The 19,732-nt window shown below is 35.6% G+C and overlaps 1 protein-coding gene across 1 annotated transcript in view; it reads left to right on the forward strand.

Annotated features, from left to right (window-relative positions):
* Positions 1-4,794: 4,794 nt before the first annotated feature.
* LOC5569026 (putative phosphatidate phosphatase) overlaps positions 4,795-19,732 on the forward strand; it is a 63,691-nt gene continuing 48,753 nt past the window's right edge. The window contains exons 1-2 of the mRNA XM_001658234.2: positions 4,795-5,092; positions 10,587-11,192. Coding sequence (XP_001658284.1) covers positions 10,931-11,192 — 262 coding nt within the window. The 5' untranslated portion in view covers positions 4,795-5,092; positions 10,587-10,930. The remainder of the gene's footprint in view (positions 5,093-10,586; positions 11,193-19,732) is intronic.

Here is a 19,732-nt window from a genome sequence, read left to right on the forward strand (position 1 = left end):
ATATATGTGTAGTCAGTCTAAGCTACGTAACGCTCAAACCCGAGATTTTTGACCCTCCCTAGCATTAAACAACGTTTCACCTAACCTCCTCCCATGTAACTATGTAACGCTCACTCAAGATTACCTACTTCTTTATTTTGCCAATTTTGTTATAAAGAGAAGATAGCACTTTTCAAACATCGTACTCTATTTAAAATAAAAAAATCTCTTTTACTCGTCTAGCAAACGCATTTGTACCAGTACCAGGACGTTTTATTTTTTCAATCGTTAATAGTAGTTTACGGAACAAGTTGCAGAATGACTATTTTTACAGCACGAATCGTAAATTTATCCTACGAGGCTTGCCGAGTAGGATAATTATGACGAGTGCTGTAAAAATCGAGTTCTGCAACGAGTTACGTACAACATTTTGCAATTTCGTAGGAGACCACTTGAGGGTATCAGAAACTACAGTTAACTCTCCCTTACTCGATATTCTGTATCTCAATACTTCCCCTAACTCGATGGAATGCGCGGTCCCTTCAATCTAGCATACTTTGATCCCTCTGTAAGTCGATACCTCTCTAACTCGATGTTCCCTAACTCGATGCGATCTGTTTCAGTTTCCTATGCAAGTTTACCTCTCTAACTCGATATTTTCATGAAAATTTTCAAATATTAACCAAATGTTAATAAATTCCATAAATTTGATAATTATGATTATAGTAATAGTAAAATGAAGGTTGACAAGTCATTTCAGGGTGATAAAAAATTGAATTTTTGAAGACTATGCAAAAAGTGTCACATTGCTTAATGTATTAAAATTTTACTATTTTTCACATTTAATTTACTATTTTGACTGTACTTTTTCGAAATAATCAAAATTTCAAAAATTAAAAAAAATTGTGTTCCTCCCTAACTCGATGGTCCCTTCAATATCGAGTTAGGGAGAGATGCATTCACCATTATTTTAAAATTTCTAAAAAATTTGCTTAATTGCTTAATGTATTAAAATTTTACTATTTTTCACATTTAATTTACTATTTTGACTGTACTTTTTCGAAATAATCAAAATTTCAAAAATTAAAAAAAATTGTGTTCTGTATCTCGATACCTCCCTAACTCGATGGTCCCTTCAATATCGAGTTAGGGAGAGATGCATTCACCATTATTTTAAAATTTCTAAAAAATATCGAGTTAGGGAGAGATGCATTCACCATTATTTTAAAATTTCTAAAAAATTGTGTTATGATTCATTACGCAACTCAAAACAGTTGCGTAATGATGAAGCGTTGGTTTCAGTTGCTCAATGACTATTTTCGCACTGCATACTTCAGTGCAGGAAAGTAGGCCGTTTCATGACAGAGAGGCGCGATGAAAAACAGCCTATTACGATGAGAAATTGCAAAAAATTGGTTACGTAACGGTAATTAAAACCTCCTCTCTCTATTGTAACAATAAGTAACGAAAGCTCAACTCTCTCCTCTCTTCAAGCCTTACGTGAATTTTATACGATGTTTAATATAAAAGGAATACCGTTTTGATTCGTATTCCGAAAATTTAAGGTCTTAATTTAAGATGATAGAGTAAAGTGGGGCAAAAGTCCGAGTGAGTTAGTAGTTTTTTTTTAAGATTTCTAGTTCAATTCAAAACAAACGTTTTAAATGCCATGGTGGTTTAGAATTCGATTGAGATTCGGTGTAATGGCATTACATAGAACAAGAAAAAAAAATCTTATTCGATTTTTGTGAAGGATTCTAGGCTTATCGTTAGGATACTTTGAAGTGTATAAGTTTTTTGCATAAATGCTTGGAAACCAGTTTTGGCCTATAGTGGGAAAAAAGTTCGAATCATCGGGGCAAAAGTTCGTGCCATCTCTTGAAATAATTTGCAAATTGCCTCAAATCTACATATTATCTAAAAAATTAGCAAGACTTACCTAATTATCCGATAAAAATCACCAAAATTTTCCATTTTACTTAGTTTTGCGGATAACTGCTATTTTTGGGTATATTACAATTCACCCTGTTTGGAGCAACTATTTGATGAAAATTTAGTGTGTATTTTTCTACAAATATATGTTAATGAGTAGTTTGAAGCTTTGTGTTTTAGCCAGCGAGCTTTAGTACTACACTAGATTGGAACTCTTGCTCCCGGTGGGGTAAATGTTACAAAGCGAAAGTGTAACCTCAAGTCTACGGGCCCCCCTCGAAATGTTTATATCATCTTAACTGTTAGCTGTTGGATGTGCCGATAAAAATATTGATTTTAAGCTTTTTATTATTGTTTTTTACGTAAAAATGTGGAACGACATTTTGATTCAAATTCCGAACACTGTCCCCATAAGGTCTCATAAACCGAATATCTTGATTCAAATTCAGATTCATATTATTCTAATGAATATTTTCGCAACTAAATTTATCTGGTATAAAATAAATCTAAAGACATTAAAATTGAGGCTATATTTTAATTGGACGTCAAGATAAATTGCTTTTCATGTTTATAAAAAGGGTTTGCATGTAGCATTAGAGTGATGCAAATTTTGAAATGTTGGCTCCCCTATGTTTAAACGATTTATATTATGGTAAATAGCATCCTCCCAAAGTTTGAAATGATTCGGGAGAAATTTGACTGTGCACAAGCCATTTGAAGTTTATATGAAGATTACTATAGAAAACGCCAACTTTTTGTGTTCAGGCCTCTATCTCTTCGACATAATATTTTATGGAAAAGTGAACAACCTCAGCTCATGTGAAATCCTTTCAGCTACAACTTTGCTGAAGATCACATTTTGATAGGACTTAAGGATAAATTGCTATTCTTAATCAAAAACTGGGTTTGCATTTTGCATGCTTAACAAACTGATCGGCAGGCAACAGTGGTGCTCCTGGCGGGTAGAATAGATCAAAGTAATCCAGGCTACTATGTTCTACAGCAAAAAAGCAGTGTTGCTCTGAAAGTAAGTAAATGATCATCTCAGCATGGTTTAGACTTTGTTATCAATAATAACAAATTATCCTTACGTCCCATCAAAATTTGGTCTTCGGCAAAATTGTAGCTGAGAAGAGTTTGTTCACTTTTCCATAAATTATTAGTACGAGCAGTTAGAGGACTGAACACAATAGGTTTGTATTTTCCATAGAAACTTCAAATGGCCTGTGCAAACCCAAATCTATACCAAATCACTTCAAATTTTAAGAGAATGATTTTCATCATAATTAACACGGTTTAAGCATAGGGGAGCAAAAATTTCAAAATTTGCATCAGTCTAATGTAGCATGCTTCACTAACTGTTCGTTAGGCAACAATGCATTGCAATGGAGCTCCTAGCGGGAAGAATAGATTCCAGTAATCCAGGCTATTAAATATGTTCAACTGCAAAAAAAAACAGTGTGGCTCTGGAAGTATAATAACAAATTATCCCTTCGCCCCATAAAAATAATAGTAGAGTTTGCTCTCTTTTCAATGAAATATTATGACGAGGAGTTACAGGACTGAAAACACAAAAGGTAATTCTTTTCCATTTTAATTTTTATGTAAACCTCAAATGGCGAGTGCACAGCCAAATTTCTTCCGAATCATTAAAAACTTGGGAAGAATTATTCTCATCATAATTTACACCGTTTGATGATAATCTTTCTTTTAAGGGGAGAAAAACTTCTACATTTGCATCAGTCCACTGTATATGCACTTTTAAATGATCTATAAACATTATATTTTTCTCAATTTTTCATTGAAATTTTACTTTGGATTTTCTCAGTTTTTTTTTTCAGCAATGCTTTCTCCTAGTGTTTGAAATACTTGCACAGGTATCAACTGAAAGATTTATATGACAATTGGCCATTTTTGCAACACACAACAAAATACAATCACATAGGTAGTATAGATCTGAGAGGGAGGCACCGATATTACACACGAAATATGACACAAAGTTATTTCAAACTGCAAGAAAATCCCAGCTTGCCAACGACAATCAAGGCAGACTTGATGAAAATCGCTAGTTTTCTTTTGTTGTGTTCCTTCGATCGTTCTGGACAACCATGGAAAAAGGGCCAAAGTATTCAGTGCATTTAATTTCCGTTTTTATTGGAAAAAGTAAAATGATGCGTATTTGAATACTTTATATTCAATCAGGATAGAAGGTGCTATTGTGACATTACTTTTGAATAAGCATGAATAGCTTTTCAATCGATTTTTTGCCACATTTGATAAAAATGCAAAAATATGTATCAATCAATTACGCGCTTTTATCATGTATGTCCATTGTTTTAGATCTGGGCTCACAGTGACAGTTCGGGACAGCAGAATCTCGGCTCACCTTGACGTACATAAATTTCGTATTGGTTTCTCCCTCCCAGGTATAGATCATATAAACCACTCATTTACAACTGATCACAAACATGACTTCAAAATTAAGGCAAAACCAATATTTACAATAATTATGGAAGATTAAAATCCAATCAAGGGCTGTGTCATCTCCTCACGAGGAATACTCATTCTTCTAAAAGTGTGTCTACTTCATATGGGTGTCAAGATAACAACGGCTTGTTTAAAGCTATTTCTTACAGCTTCCATTCAAAATTGCATTGATCTTTATTTTAAACATATACAATATTGACATTTCGCTATTCATTACAATGCTGACACAAAAACGGTCATCTTAAATATTTGTCGTGATAGTAGAATTCGGCTAGGGTGCATTGAGAGCGTAATTTTTCGATATTTTCCACAAGCGTTGACTGAGAGAATGTCTCTCGAAGCACGAATAAGAGAGAATGTCAACCATAGAAGCACGAACAAGTCCCAGACGCACGAGAAGAGTTTCTCACAGAAACAGCTGAAACGTCACAGCGAACGGGTGTCCCGTATTTTGTATGTAGTGCTGAGAAACAGCATTATTATTACCTCGTCGTCGGTCGAGCGCATATCCCATTCAATCGCGGTCGTGGAGAAATATAATCAGTGAATGCTATATTTATACTCAATTTGGCGATAGCTGTTCCGATCGGTTTGTAATGATATGAGGATGTGTAGCATATTTCGGCGACGGAGAGGACAGTACAAAAATCAGTGCCTTACGATTGTGATTCATACCAACGAGTTGTGAGAGCAGGTGAGATTAGTGTTTCCGAGATTGAATAACATTCAAGCGACCGTCGTTCATCGCATGTTACCTTGAAAGTGCATACAGGGAGGATCAAAGCAAGGAAAGAATAGAATCGAATCGGGTTGTTGTCAAACCGGTTTCCCATCAATTATTGTGAGTTTATTTCAGTGGAATCCATTTCTACCAAGAACCATCGCCCAAGAATGCGTAAAAGAGTAGAAAGGATCGATACGGCAATCTGAATGCTCACGAAACGATGGGTTAACCTTTTCCTATCAGCCAAACGACTCAAGGAATGACTTATCTTATCATTTCGCGCCCGTGCGATTGAAAATACAAACAGTAGCTATTCGAGCATGCGACGCAATCTAGCGTGAACGCAAAATTTATCCAAAAGCAACCACCAAGTAGACATAAGGTATTACGTGTCCAAAATCATATTTAAAAAAAAATTGTCATGGTTACACCAAAAGAAAGTTTCGCCTACTTTAATTTTAACAATTCAATGTCCATGTTCAACAAAGTTTTACGGAAAGAAGCTAGCTATTACCGAACTTTCGTAAAATTCATTACTCAATCTTGTACGGTACAAAATGAGATCAGCAGTTTTTAAACTATTGATTCCGATGTAGATTCCGCAGTTCCTAATGCATTTTATTTTTTGCAATTTCTAATCGTAATAGGCTGTTTTTCATCACGTCAATATGTCATGAAACGGCCTACTTTCCTGCACTGAAGTATGCAGTGCGGGAATAGTCATTACCTAACTGAAACCAGTGCTGTAATGATTCATTACGCAACGCTTTCTCATTACGTAACTGTTTTGAGTTGCGTAATGAATCATAACACAACAATTTTTCAGAAATTGTAAAGTAGTGGTGAATGCATTCCGACATAATCTCTCATACCCTCAAGTGGTCTTGTACGGAATCGCAAAAAATGTTGTACGTAACTCATTGCAGAACTCGATTTTTACAGCACTCGTCGTAATTATCCTACGACTCGTGCTGTAAAAATCATCATTCTGCAACTTGTTCGGTAAACTACTATTTAAATGCAAACGAATAGTGCCGTAGAATCGGGAGAAATTGATTAGCACATTGCGTCACAGGATTTAATTCCTTACAAATAGGCAACTAAAGCTAGCTAAACTTGTTCAGTATGATCAGAGTTTGTCTTAACTATCATAGATTTCTAGTAAGTAAAATTTAATATTTTGAAAAATGTATATATTTGAATACAATCCTTAATATGGTTGTGGAAGATATTCACTAACCTTAAAATCTCATGCGCTCAAAACTTTTCTTTCTGAGTTAGTTGACTTTGATTTTAAAATTATGATTCACAGATAAAAGTTTTTAAATTTAAATGAAGCCAACTGTATAAATAAACCTATTTCATGTGTTTGCAATGAAGTCGGCATTGCGTTGATTAAAGTCGCCATAAATATGCAGTTTTACTTCAAGTTTCATATTTGAAATAATAGTTTCGACAATTTAGAAGAATCATTCAAAAGAATGTTTGTTAGCGTGTTCAGGTGGAAAATACACGGATGAAAAAATATGCGTTTCTCCATTAATTAGAGCTTTAGCCCAAATATTTTCGAATTCTTTGTGTTTGAAAGTTTTAATTTCTTCAAAAGTAAAGTCTGCATTGATGGCTATGAGGACTCCACCACCGGACTTCTTATTACAGTATTGCAAATTTCGGTCGTGCCGAAATACATTAAAATTGTTTCCAAAATTTTCTTCGCTTTTTACGCTTTCGTCCCAGCTTGTTTCAGTTCCAAAAATTACATTGAAAGAGTCGAAGAAATTTTTGGAATATTAGTAATGCTTACATTACTATGTGCGTCAGGTAGCGTGTGAAGGGTGGATGTTGTGGAGCCGTCAGTGATGTCTGCTTCCAAGGAATGCGTCTTTATTTTCGAAAATTTTGTAAGCCGGTTGAGTAAAATTTATTTGCACTCTCCCTGGTAAGCTGCAGTCGCTGTATGCGTTCGCTGGATAAGAATGTCCGGTACGCCTTCAAGTCTTCTACGGCGTCGCTTCACGAAATTCCGAGTTCTTCGTGGACGTCCAGGAAAATTTCACGCAAGAGATTAGTGCCCGCTGGTAGTCCTTCTACTGCTAATGTTAAAGATGCGCTAGTTTTGGTAAGTCCACGAATACATGTTGAAGGGGACTGGTCATGCAAGAATGAAAGATAGGTCCGCACTATATCCATGATTTTCGGGTCCCGTAGACGTGCTTTCAGGAAGCGTTGGTCCCCGGCTGCAGATTCTTCCGTGAGTCTGAATATAGGTGGACGCATGGGGTCAAAGAGTGGAGGTTTTTCAAGCCTGGCAGGTTTTTCAGGGCGATGAGGGTTGATGGTTTCCCCTTTTTGGAAATTTATAAATTTTGGTCCATTGTCTTTCATTGGCGGCTGAGAAAATTGTACACGTGCCGCTGCCAAAAGTTCTTTGTCTAGTGGTAATGACGAATTTGCAGTGTGTTGAATTTATGCGCGTTGAAGTGTTTTCTGTGTTGTTAGTAGTACTTTTTTTGATATTGTGGTTGTTGTCGTTGATGTGGCTGATGCTACTGTTATTTTTGCTGTTGTTATTGTTGTTGCTGATGTTACTGATGCTTCTGTTGTTGTTGTTTTTGTTATTGTCATTGTTGTTGTTGCTGTTATTGTTGTAGTTGTAGTTGTAAATGTTGCTGTTGTTGTTGTTGATGTTTCGGTGTTTGCGCTTCAAATAAGACAAGCGTCAATTTCTTACGTAATGCTAAATTTTGAAATTTTCGGCCCCTTCCCCCTTCTGTAATTTATTCTGTATGAAAAATTTCAAATTTTTGGATAAGCCGTAACGCTTGAGCCTACTCCACCCTCCTCCTCAAGAGATACATAATACGTGGATGACGTTTAAGGTGAAGATAAAACGAAGCCAAACCTCAAATTTTCAAGAGCATAAATCTGGAGAACCAAACGTCCGTTTAAGCTAAAAACTTAATCGATTGGTCACTAGCTGGTGGTAACCAATCGATCAAGTTTTCAGCTCAAGCTGGTGCTCGGTTCTCCAGATTTGTGCTCTTGAAACTTTTTGATTTGGCTTCGATTCATCTTCACCTTAAGAAAAGGGGAGGGTGCTCGATATACTACGTATTTTTCAGAGGGGTACCAGCATTTGTGACCAAATGCTACGAGGTCAGAGGGGGTGTGAACAATTGGTAAAAAAATGCTACGTCATTTATGGATGGGCCTTACAAAAACACATTTGGTATACATATTGTGTAGCCTGTGAAGTTAAACGTAAAGCACAATCAACTGAAGTTTTGTACATAAAATGGATTAACGGATACAAAATACAATTTGCACAACGATTTGTATGCTTCTGAACTCAACCAGCTTTACAATAATTGACCCTTATGATGATTTTCATGAGTTTACTGTTTTCACCAGTATTTCGAATTTTCCAGAGAACCAGTTTGTTCACCATCGAAGCTAAGTTATTTTGAAAATATGTGTAACCGTCTCCTCACTGAGCGGCACCTTTTTGATAGGATTTGGTTTACTGGACAACGAATCCATTCACTGACCAGAGCTATTTGCTCAGCTCTGCGTAAAATACGAGAAAAAAAACACAAACACATTTGCTTCTCCAAAAAATATGGAGGGTTTCAGCGAGGCAGCACCAACACTGAAAGCAAATACAACTAGTCCCCCTCGATAAAAGTCAAGAATTTTGAAAATCGTTTTGGAGCATTACTAAAAACGAGCATTTCAAAAATGGTTGCTTCGTCACGGCTTTGATTTAGATTTTACGAGTTAATTTTGCTTTCGATTTTTCACTCAAACACTTTCTGCAGGTCTTCTCGCACAAAACCGCATTTCTTGTAGCATGACCTTAATTGGTTATTAACATGTTTATAATGATCCTAGGAATGTTCTATCTAGAGCTCCAAATTATTGCATGCATACGGTTGTGCGCATCACAATAGGGTAATGACTGTTTATTTTGTTCTCAAATGCTAACAGTTGGCGCCAGCGGCAAAAATTACAGACAACAACCTTTCGAACACTCAGTTTCTCTTACCGGCCGCCGAGCGGCGACACTGATGTTTTTATTGCACTCACTGATCGCGCTACGCTAGATTCTCAAATTTCTCAAACTTTCAACACAAGCGCATGGATGAATGGTAGTCGGAGAACTGTCAAAACGTATGGAAAATAATGAAAAACGTAAATTGCTTGCAATTAGGAAACTGGATCAAAAAAGTAGTGATTAGAAATCAAGTGTAAAGTGAATACATAACTTTTTGTGTTTAGTTCATCTTCCGTGGCGCTTTCTTTGCTTCAGGATTTCGTTTTTACTACCATTGAAAAAGAGCCATCTATTGCCTTTTCAGTTTTGAATATCGCTCTATTGAAAGTTGTTTGGGGATGTATATAAGAAAACCTACAAATGGCATTTTTTACATAAGACCCCAACATAACTAGGGAAAAAGCATCAATTTTCGACCCAGCGCTAATTTTCGACCCATCCATACGATTTTGGCCTACTTTGTAAGGAAATCCGAAAATTGGCACAGAATTCTTGTAGGTCGAAAATTAGTGCTTTTCCCCTAAACATATAATTCAATATATTCACCAGTGTTGTTCATTGATAAGTTAGCGTCAAAACCGATAAATTCAAATTCAGTTCATCCTTTTTTTTCCTTTGCTTTTGTTATCAAAAGTTTTACCGACTTTCTTAACGTTCAAAAGATGTAATTATACATCATTTTTAAAACGTGATTGATCTGCAGCTATAATTACGTGATATTCTTATTATTTACTTTTTCTGTGTGTTTAAAATGGTTTTCATCGACCATGTTTAAGTTAAGAATAATTAACGCCCAGATCAATATGGTACAAGTTAAAATTTTCCATCCTATATTAAAATGATTGTCTTGAAACTTAAGTAAGGGAATGTCAGAAAAAAATAGTACAAAAAACATTAATGATATGGAACATTATAGTCTAAAACCACAGGAGGAAAACTAATTCTATATCTATCAATAAATAGCCAAGGGATGAAGTCTCTTCAAAATCTAAAGACAAACGATCTTCTTTCATCATCATCAATTTCATCCGAAATTACTTACTTTTGGATTAAATAGGAACATGTTTCTTGCGCTTCAAGCATAGCTTTGCTCATCAGGCTATAAAATATTCTATCAACAATACGAATTTTGATACAGCTTCTCAGTACAATCAACGGTGGTAAAAATAGTAAAGGATGATTCATAGTAAATTATACGTTCGTTGACTGAGAGCCCATAACTAAGCGTAGCTACAATTTTAAGCTTTGTGGCTGTAAACAAATGTGTGAAATAGGTTATGCTCATTACCTAGGCATCATATAATGACATAATACTCCACACGCTTCTCCATTCATTAGAATAAGCGTACACATGAAAATAGCATATAAATGAAATCGATGCTTACTTCTCCCTTTTCTTCTTCCTTTCAGATATTCGCTTCACCTGTTCGATTGTGATATGCACTACCAATGCTTTCTGCATGATTCATCGGTGTCCTATGTTGCACGGTAGTTGTTTTTTTATCGTATGGAATTTACAAGCATCTTCGTCACATCAGGAACGAAGAATTCATTTTTAAGATTGTATGACTAATAACCCACACAGAGAGCCACGTTTCTGAGTCACATGCGTCGCTGAAATCAAAACGGTGAAACTTACTTTTATCTGCGACTGTGTATGAAGAGGTGTATCGTGTGTCGTTATCTCAAGTGTGCATTGTGAGCGGAATACGGAAATTATTGTGTGTAACTCTTCGGAGGTTGATAAGTGATAAATGAGTGTTTCAGGGGTAGCGCCAACCGAAGCGACACCGTTGAAGAGAAACGTGCAGACACAACTCGTCGGTGACAATCATCAAACGCAAACGGTAGTTGTGCATGTTGGCAGTAATAGTACCGGGAGCAACAATAGTAACAGTGGAACCTCAAATCCCAGTAGTGAAGTGCCAATTATTGGAAACGATCAAAACGAAAACATGGATGACACCAAACGAATATTGATCCGTGTTGGGATTGACTTTGTCATTTTGTGTTGCGGTAAGTAATATCTAGTTATTATCTAGCTACTTATACATCGAGTACAATAAGCGGGTGTATGACAGGTAAAAGGTAATTAGCAGGAAGAAATGTTTTAGAAGTACAGTCATATACAATAGGAAGAAAAAAAGTACCTGAAGATGCTCCCCAATCATTGAAATTTTTAGCTTAGACCGCCCATACCAACGCGGTCTATTGAGGAAAGGATATCAAGCTATATACAACGATGGCATTCAATGAAGAGATATTTGATGCGTTTTGACTGATTCATCGGCTTTCTGGTGCTGGTCTTACAACCTTAAGCTCATATAACATAATAAAACTGCGTTCAGTTTATTAAGTTTGTCATCAAAATATGATTTCTTTTCTGATCATTCTCATTAAATTATCCCATAGCTATAAAATAACCAAGTTGTTCAATATCGTAATTATTCAAGCAATCATTTAAGGCTCAAGAATCCATCATTCAAACATCAGCAATCATTGCAAATCAAAAACCAGTTTTTTTGCTCAAATATGAAGCAATCCTCATGAAAATCTATCATTGCATTACAGGTTGCAAGTGTAATGCAATGATAGATTTTCATGAACATTGCTTTGATTTTGAGCAAAAAAAAAACTGGTTTTGAAAATTTGTAAAACGATGATGGTTATTTTCCTCTTAACATTCAAGATCCGTGGGTTGCTATTGTACCTGGACACGTGTTTTTTATTGCTAAATCTTCCTTAAACATGATTAATGAATAACTTCTTCTTCTTCTTTCTGGCGTTACGTCCCCACTGGGACAGAGCCTGCTTCTCAGCTTAGTGTTCTTATGCTCACTTCCAAAGTTATTAAATGAGAGCTTACTATGCCATTGACCATTTTTGCATACGTATATCGTGTGGCAGGTACGAAGATACTCTATGCCCTGGGAAGTCGAGAAAATGTCCAACCCGAAAAGATCCTCGACTTGTGGGATTCGTACCCACGACCCTCAGCTTGGTCTTGCTGAATAGCTGCGCGTTTACCGCTACGGCTATCTGGGCCCTAAAACTATAAAATTTAATCATGCAGATTGGTATACATATCATAGACAATATGTGCACATTCTTTCATCAACTTAACTTCCCTTAACAAATATTGGTCGGTTTTTGACCCGCTTCGATTTTGATAACATACGGTTTTGACACCGTAAGAATATGAATGACCGCATTTGCTACTATTTTGATATCCATTATGAATTGTGTTCATATGTTGTTGTGTTTGATTTTGGCAGGTTTTATTTTTGTCATTTACTTTGGACGTATAGCATTTTTTTACATTTTGAAAGAGATTTTAAGCCGTAGACTAGTTTATCTCAGAGAGAATAACTTTACTTCCATTTGAAGCAAGATATCACTATGACCATACAATACTAAATGATTATCTTGAGGATGTGTTACACTATTCCGGGCAACTCGCGTATTGTACCATGCTTTTTTATTTTTTTAAGTATCATTCATTATCATCCTAATTTAGAATAACTAAATTGAGCGATTGTTACCGTTTTGTAAAAATCGTATTACATTTCATTCTCCACAGCATTTCAGATCACCTGCTTAACTTAACCCTAATCGTCAAAAGCAGCAATTTCAACCTTTTTTGTACAACATTGTTGAATTTTGCCGAATTACATATTTTTTCCTTGGATATTATAAGTTATTTATAACTACTATTACAATAAGGCAGCTTCAAAACCATATTCAAAAACTTGTTGTGGACCCTCTGATTCAAACAACAATTTTCATTTGAATTATTAAAAAAAACATATCTAATCGGATTTCAACAACTATTGTGTGAGCAAATTTCACCCAACTTTGCCATAGTTAAGGATTTGAACATTGCATCTAGGGTTTCCAAACCCGGAAAGCTTTTTCCGGGCAATATTTTTTTTCCGGGATTTCCATTTCCTATTCCAATAAAGATATGCGATTAGTCATTATACAATTCACTATACATATCATATCATATTTTTTCGAAAACCAAAAATTATTTTGATGCGTATTTTTGACGATATACATGTCCAATACATATTATATGGATGACATGATAAAAGATTTTTCGATGAATCTATTTTGTGAATTGAGCAAGTTAAAAAAAACAATCTTGATGGATTCTGTTTAAAGTTTTATTTAGAATCGGCCATTTATTAAAACTGAAACAGCGAGAAGATAAAAAACGTCTGTGTTTTTATTTTGTCAATTAGGACAAACGGACTTTCTTGTTTTTCTTGACTTGTTGAACAATCGGAGTTCGGCAACACTTTCATCATAATTTGATAAAACTAAATTAAGCCTTTTTTAACAAGTTGTTAACAATGAAATGTAATCGTTTGACGTAGCAGTTCAGAATTTGTACAGGTGAGTTGATTTCACCTTCTCATAAGAAAAAAAAGGTTTTCAATTAACTTAACCTAGATATTAACACATTTTTCATGGCAATAGAAGATTGCAACAATTTTTGTCTGAAATTATCAATAACTTTATTCGACATTTGTTCCAATGTTTCAACAATGAATATTCTATGTAACGCATTGTCACTATACCAGGGAGAGAGCTACAGAATATATTTCAAAATTTTATTTTGGTTCCACTGCAGAGCTTTCTTCCTAGTCTTACAACAGCTAGTCTTGATACAGCTAGTATTGATACAGCATACAACACGGCTGGCCTGAAAATTTGTTTGAAGATCAAAAGCTTGTTCATAAGATAAAGTTTTGATTTTCTATTAATAAGTGGATAAAGACATTTTACATATTTGTTACATTAGCTTGAATGCCCTCAATGTGATTTTTGAAAGTTATATTTTTATCCAGCCTGAGTTCTAGATATTTAATTTCATCTGACAGAATTTAGCAGCAGCCCCTCTCATCGTGACAACATGTCTACTTGAAGGTTTCAAATAAAGAGCTTTTGTTTTATGAGGGAATATTATTGATTGAATTTTGGAAGTATAAGGAAAAACTTTCTATTCTATTCTATTCTATTATATTATATTCTAATTTTCTATTTTCTATATTTTCTACATTATCCGTATAACTCATGAAAGGAACACGCATTTCAAATAAACTAGTTATGTCATGGAAATATCTAATACAGTGGGATTCTGTTTCGGCAACATAGTCAAAATGTTCAGTTGCCAAAATTGGAACCAAATTTTTAAATTTTATTTTACAATTATTGCGTTTTGTTACGTCAGTTTCATCACCGCTTTCGAGATTTTGTAGATGTTTTCATCGGCTTTTTTCGGTGAAATTAATGTTAAAGCTTGGCATTTACCGAACGTTTCGACCTACTAATGGATTCGGTCATCCTCAGCGGTTCCTTAAATATTTATTACATTAGCAAATAATAAAATAATAATTTTTAAAAACTTACATGCTATAGAGCAAGTCCTACACCACCATCTACCTGTTTACTTCTGTTTTTATCAATCATTCGTTTTGTGTTGTGAGTATGCTGGTGTTTTGTGCATTTTGTTTTCCTACTTTCAACTTGTCTATCAGACCGTTGTATGCGGACCTGAACTTGATGGAGTCTCTTTGTAAATTGACAGTATTCCCTTCTCCTTTAATTTTAATGTAGAATGTTTCCGCTATTAATCGTGTGTCTGTTCTCGGTATTTCGTTTAGTATATTAGTCCTATCAAAATTGAAGCAGTGTCCTTCGTTAATTGTATGTTGAACTAATCCAGTGCTTCCTATTTTTTTGGTTTTAACATCATTTTTGTGTTGTTCTAATCGTTTACTTAAAAATTGACTTGTTTGACCAATATATGTTTTGTTTTCACACACTCCACAAGGGATTTCATAGACTACATTTGTTCGTTTTTGTTTATCAATTTTGTCTTTTAGTTTGGTAAATACATGGTCTTTAATTTTATCTATAGGTTTAAAAGCAAGTGTAATGTTGAATTGTCTTAAATATTTAGCTATTTTTTCTCCCAGTCCTGGTACATAAGGTGTTGATATGAATTTGTATTCTAGAGTTACGTCTACTTTTTGCAATGAGTTGTACATATTATGAGTTCTCTCTTTAATTGTCCTTTCAACTAATGCTTTTGGGTAGTTATTGTTATTTAAAATTTGTCTAACCGTATTAAGGGAGTCGGGTCTGTATTGTGAGTCACTAAGTTTAATAGCCCTATCTACTAGTGCAATAACAGTGTTCTTTTTGTGCGTAAAAGGACTCACTGATTTAAAATCAAGGTATCTTCCATGTATGTCTTTAGGAGTCCATTCTAATGTTAGTCCTTCTTCGGTCCTTCGTACAATTGTGTCCAAAAATTTTCAAGCGGCCATTTTCTTCAATCTCCACTGTAAATTGAAGTCGAGGATGGTAGCTGATGAACACTTCGACAACTCTATCGATGTCTTGACGCCGTATACCCAATAGACAATCGTCCACGTATCTTTTGAAAAAAATCGGTGATATGTTTTCGTGTGTAAGCCGCATTAGAGCGTTGGTTTCGATTCGTTCTAACGTGATGTTCGCTACCACTGGTGAAAGCGGTGATCCCATTGGTACTCCGAACTTTTGGTTGAAGAATTGGTTTTGAAATTGAAAGAACGTTGACGACAGCAATAACACGAGCATTCGTTCGAAATGTTCCTTCGGAATATTCGTAAATTCTTGTACTTCTTCCCATCTTAGCATGACACTTTCCACGGCAAAGTCAACAGGAATGTTTGTAAAGAGAGATACAACATCCAGTGATACTAAAATGGATTCGCTTGTCATTGATACTTTTCGCATTTCTGTCACAAAGTCGAAGCTATTGACGATGTGACACGCAGATTTCCCAACAATGTTGTTCAAGATTGACGAGACATATTTCGCACAATTGTATGTAACCGTGCCAATCGTGGAACAAATTATTCGAAGCGGTCTATCTTCCTTGTGGGTTTTCGGAAGTCCATATATGCGTGGAGGGTTGCAATGGTAGACTTTGAGTCGGCGTTTAGTTGCTACATCGATCCAATCTTCTCTGTTCCACTCATCCAACATTGTGTTGATTTTTCTTAGCGTTTTCATCGTTGGGTCCCTATTGATCTTCTCGTACGTAGCCGATAAGGGGAAACAAGTCGTCGTTATCACAAGAGAGGAATACAACCGAAAGATGAATGAACTAGTCAATGATGAGGATACGTACGAGAAGATCAATAGGGACCCAACGATGAAAACGCTAAGAAAAATCAACACAATGTTGGATGAGTGGAACAGAGAAGATTGGATCGATGTAGCAACTAAACGCCGACTCAAAGTCTACCATTGCAACCCTCCACGCATATATGGACTTCCGAAAACCCACAAGGAAGATAGACCGCTTCGAATAATTTGTTCCACGATTGGCACGGTTACATACAATTGTGCGAAATATGTCTCGTCAATCTTGAACAACATTGTTGGGAAATCTGCGTGTCACATCGTCAATAGCTTCGACTTTGTGACAGAAATGCGAAAAGTATCAATGACAAGCGAATCCATTTTAGTATCACTGGATGTTGTATCTCTCTTTACAAACATTCCTGTTGACTTTGCCGTGGAAAGTGTCATGCTAAGATGGGAAGAAGTACAAGAATTTACGAATATTCCGAAGGAACATTTCGAACGAATGCTCGTGTTATTGCTGTCGTCAACGTTCTTTCAATTTCAAAACCAATCTTCAATTTTGATAGGACTAATATACTAAACGAAATACCGAGAACAGACACACGATTAATAGCGGAAACATTCTACATTAAAATTAAAGGAGAAGGGAATACTGTCAATTTACAAAGAGACTCCATCAAGTTCAGGTCCGCATACAACGGTCTGATAGACAAGTTGAAAGTAGGAAAACAAAATGTACAAAACACCAGCATACTCACAACACAAAACGAATGATTGATAAAAACAGAAGTAAACAGGTAGATGGTGGTGTAGGACTTGCTCTATAGCATGTAAGTTTTTAAAAATTATTATTTTATTATTTGCTAATGTAATAAATATTTAAGGAACCGCTGAGGATGACCGAATCCATTAGTAGGTCGAAACGTTCGGTAAATGCCAAGCTTTAACATTAATTTCACCGAAAAAAGCCGATGAAAACATCTACAAAAAAAATTATTGCGTTTAAGAACATCATAAGGATGTTGTTACATCAATCTTATAAAGCCATATGATAGCCAGACATCAGAACGGTCCACTTTGAATCAGATTTAAGTAGGGTAGGATTTTTATGCTATGAATCTATAGACCTGTATTATCAATTGGGACCATAGTTCCACATACGTTTTGTCGCTCAAATGTCTTCAATGATTTTATTTAAGCTTTGTGTGTTTTATTTGTATGTATGGGCCATGCAAAAATATTTTTCGCATAAACGACCTTTATTCGAGAACTGGACAATTCTTCAACACAGTTAAAGAATACATAAATACAATACAATTCATGAGAGATAATTTTCAAAAAAGATGTTCTGGTTGTGAGCAAAAAGAAATCAGTTTATAACAGGTGTCAAATTACAACAAAAAACCTAATTTGAAAATGGCTCTTCAAAGTTATGTTTCTTGTAAGATATAGCAGCTTATATTGAACGTCTGGCTACAGTCGAAACAGCAAACATAAACAGCTGCAATCGATTGCTGATCATAAAAAATATAGTATGTTTTTTCTTATTTCTTATTTTGACGGACTTTAATTCTGATTCTGATGGTCATGGTATTTTTTGAAACAGGATATTGGCTAAACTTTCATAAGAATTTACCATAAAAGTTCGTCGTAGCAGCCCCTCGTATCAAACGTTCCTGTAGTGAGCCAACATGAGCCACTACCTATACCCAAGAAACGAATCGACGTCAACTCCGTTACATACCCTAATAACATTGCTAGCTGAATAACAGTTTATTCAGCTGAGATGAAGCTGTATAAACAACAGTTTAGTTTAATAAACTGTTATTCAGCTTCCAATGTTACTTGGGTACACTGCGGAACGCGTTTTTGTCTCAACCATCAAAATACCGCTATTTACTTAATTAAGGGTTGCTGAATCCATTGCCGTTTTCTAAAATATCACAGCACGTCTAGTTTTAGAGATATTGGCCGATGACAATTCAAAATTTGACTGTTTCAGCCAACTTGCATGCAAGTTTGCCAGCTTGTATGGCAATTTATTTGCTTAATTTGCCACAGAATTTTTATGTGTATACCAACACTTATCAACAAAGTTCATAATTCGGTCGATGCTTAAAAGTTTTTTTGTGGTGATTTTGAAAAGTATTGTATTTTGCCATATAAGAGACACGAATAGTTTTGTATGAAAACTGCAAGCATGTTGAAAAAATCGATTTAATCTACATTTTACCGAGCAATTTCAACCAAATTTTATCTGAAATGAAAGTTCAAGTCCTATTTTGCATGCATGCTAAGATCACAAAAAAGATTGATAAATTCTACTTAAAATTTTACGTAAACATAATTGAAAACAGTGTTTTATACAACTTTGGTGACCTGTAGCTAAAAATTGTGACGTGCTGGGACATTTATGAGAACGGCTTCAGATTCAGCGACCCCAAATCTACTAGAGACACATAATTTGATCCTTGAGACACGCAAAAATGTCGTTTTTGTTACGCTGTGATATCAATGATAGCTGTACCTAGGAAAACAATCCTTTGATTGGATTGATTGGAATATTATAAACTTATTTAATTTGTGAATGATTAAGGTAAAATCAAAGGTATTAATATGTTTTGATTATTATTAATAGTATTATATTATAGTTTGAGACACCCACATTTTTTCCCTCTGTTATTCAACGTACTAAAATGTAAGTGCTGCACTAAATTTACAGATCTTTATAGCATTGAGCTGATTATACTCCAGAAAAGTAAGTTTTCTGCTACAAGATCTCCGAAAGAAACTCTTAGCAACAGTAGGAATATAAAATACACGGAAAACAACAGAAATTGGCTGGATCCTTCTATGCAAATCTAAGAGTCCAATAAGAATCTTCAGGTGCTCTAAGGAATCCACAAAAACTTACTAGGACTTTAATGCATCTTGCTAGGAATCCAAAAAACAAGATCGCGGATAGAAATCTCTAAGCAGATAATACTGAATCAACAATTTCACGCCACAATACTCAGTTCGTGGCCACATCTCTCCATCCTCGGTTCTGCCCCACGCTCGCCAAATTGGTACGCACTTGATCCGCCCGCCTAGCTCGCTGCGCTCCACACCTTCTTGTACCAACCGGTTCCGAAGCGAACACGATCTTTGCAGTGCCGCTGTATGGCATTATTGCAACATGCCCTGCCCATCGTATCCTTCCATCTTTGGTCTCCTTCTGGATACTGAGTTCGCCGTAGAGTTGGACGAGCTCGTGGTTCATCCTTCGCCGCCACACACCGTTTTCCTGCACACCACCAAAGATCGTCCTAAGCACCCGACGTTCGAAGACTCCAAGTGCTTGCAAGTCCTCCTCGAGCATCGTCCGCGTTTTATGGCCGTAGAGGACTACTGGCCTTATGAGCGTT

The sequence above is a fragment of the Aedes aegypti genome, chromosome 2, assembly GCF_002204515.2.
Source record: "Aedes aegypti strain LVP_AGWG chromosome 2, AaegL5.0 Primary Assembly, whole genome shotgun sequence".
Classification (NCBI taxonomy): Eukaryota; Metazoa; Arthropoda; class Insecta; order Diptera; family Culicidae; genus Aedes; species Aedes aegypti.